The sequence below is a fragment of the Acanthamoeba castellanii genome (assembly GCF_000313135.1).
Source record: "Acanthamoeba castellanii str. Neff unplaced genomic scaffold scf7180000084756, whole genome shotgun sequence".
In the NCBI taxonomy this organism is placed as follows: domain Eukaryota; phylum Discosea; order Longamoebia; family Acanthamoebidae; genus Acanthamoeba; species Acanthamoeba castellanii.
The window spans coordinates 76,156-78,368 of record NW_004457498.1 but is presented as its reverse complement, the minus strand read 5'-3'; the positions used below and the strand labels follow the sequence as shown (position 1 = coordinate 78,368).

Genomic DNA, 2,213 nt, shown 5'->3' with positions numbered 1-2,213 from the left:
ACCTGTGACTCAACTGGCCCTTCCTGCACCACTGGTACAGAAAACTTCACCACTGTCTCGCACATGGTCTCACATACCTCTGTGTAGGGACCATTGGCCGTGTGCACGTCCTCCACCAAGGTGCCAGCTCCATGTACACCATCTGCGCTTCCCTGTGTGACCGCGACCTCGTCCTCGCCCATATGCGACATCACCACCAACCACACACCATCAAAAAGCCCATGCCAAGGTACTTCAATTTCAATCAAACATTGACAAATCTACATACCGAATCTCACTTGTACATGGCCACAGGACCCCCCTACCATCGCGACTTAAGAAATGGCATCACAGCCTGCTTTACACCGCGCAACACACCAATCTAGATCTTCAGCGAGGATGAACAAAACTAGTTTCTTCTCCATTTCCCGTTGTGACGCAGTGTTGCGCCATCAGTCTACAAAAATCCGATTCAGTGGCCAATGGCGCTACTGGCGGAAGCCGCCTTAAACCAAATAAGTGCAAACTGGGGGTTGCATTGCTGGGCTCGTTCCAGTGAACACAGTTCAGCCTTTGCTTGCAATCGCTTTCCACCACTTCTCGACCTCATTTTCATCTAACTTGGCACGCTGGCGCAGAAGGACCGCAGTGTGCGGCCGCTCGAGCGACCAACCGAAGCAAACAACAGAAATCCCGACCAAAGGATAGGCCGAAAGTTGTTATCTCCGGACAACTGAGAGGAATTTCGGTTTACTCCGAGCTCCTTTTTATTTTATTTTTTTTGGCCCTCGCCTATTATTTCTTCACACACTCCGCTGCGTTTGCACACACACCAGCCGCTCCGTAACGTACCAAAGTATTCAACAAGCCCCCCACGAGAAGCCTCCTCCTACTCTTCCTACTCGAACTCCTTTTCTGTTGTATAAATCTTTCCATTTTCTCTTTTCACTCAAGACTTCATCTTGAATTCCCTCTACACCGGGTACAGTCCTCTCCTTCCCTTGCTCCATGTTCTTTTGTCACTGTCTTGGTGGTACTGCCTTGGCTCACGTTCATCTTCTTTGCTGTTCGATGTAACGGCTAGTTTTTTTTTGCCGTACTACCAGACAACCACACAACAAGCCAACACAACATGAGCAGCAACAATGCCTACACGAAGCCGCACTCGGACTTCTCCTTCCCCTCCATGATCCTCTCCAACTGGAAGGTACTGACCGCGGCGTAGCCACCCAGAAACATATTTATATATTTACATAAAGTGATATAAATATATATATGTTTCATTAATATAATAATAAAATTAATAATAAATGGTGGCGTTGTGCAGGACTTGACGATCACGTGGGCCGGACCCAGGGACAACCCGAACCAGAAGCCCATGCGCTCGCCGGGCGTCACAGGCATGCGGCGCGCCGAGAACAACTGGGCCAAGTCGGCCATCTCCGAAGAGAGCTTCGCCATGCGCGTCAACGGCACCCTCTACGGCGACCCTAGCCTCGTGCGTGCCTCCATCTGCGCGTGTCGTGCGTGTGCGGTGTGTGCGGTGTGTGCGGTGTGTGCTCACCGATGGTTGGAACGATCGCCATTGCACGCGTGCAGTGGGACGGTCGAGTGTTCCTGAAGGAGACGGGTGAGTTCGAGAACCACATCGACACCTACGACGGCAAGCCGCTGCCGTTCACCATGAAGCGGTCCTACTACATGCCTCCCCAGGAGGAGTTCTACATCGTCCACTACAGCGTCTCGCTCCCCCAGTCCTCCAAGGGGCCGTCCACCGCCGAGTACCTTCTTCTTCCCTCTCGCGTGTCGTGTCGTGCGCGTGTCGTGTGCGTGTCGTGCTCACTGTGCGTGTGCGTGTGTGGGTTATAGTGTGCAGCTGCTCGACTATGTGGTGACGGAGAAGAACGCGGACGCGCCGCAGGTGAAGCAGTGGGGCTGGTTCAACACGTACGAGAGCGTCCCGCTGTGGATGGTGGACGAGACCAAGAGCGGCCAGGGCTACTTCACGATGGGCACGTGGGACGCCAACGCCGTGTCGTCGTACCAGGTCGGGCAGGCCACCGATGCCACGTCGCCGCTGTCGCAGTTCATCCACAAGGAGGGCCACCTGGGCAAGGAGCTCGTGGCCGAGGAGCTGCAGGTGTCGCTCGGCCTGGTCGTCAGCGAGACCCTGGCGGCCGGCCAGTCGCTCGACCTCTACTTCTTCCGCACCCTCCACACCACCTACGACAAGG

The 2,213-nt window shown here is 54.6% G+C and overlaps 1 protein-coding gene across 1 annotated transcript in view; it reads left to right on the top strand.

Moving 5' to 3' along the window:
• Positions 1–1,111: 1,111 nt before the first annotated feature.
• Positions 1,112–2,213, top strand: part of ACA1_393590 (succinate dehydrogenase and fumarate reductase ironsulfur subfamily protein) — a gene marked incomplete at both ends in the record, with an annotated part of 1,950 nt that continues 848 nt past the window's right edge. The window contains 4 exons of the mRNA XM_004340668.1: positions 1,112–1,186; positions 1,307–1,477; positions 1,579–1,760; positions 1,849–2,163. Coding sequence (XP_004340716.1) covers positions 1,112–1,186; positions 1,307–1,477; positions 1,579–1,760; positions 1,849–2,163 — 743 coding nt within the window. The remainder of the gene's footprint in view (positions 1,187–1,306; positions 1,478–1,578; positions 1,761–1,848; positions 2,164–2,213) is intronic.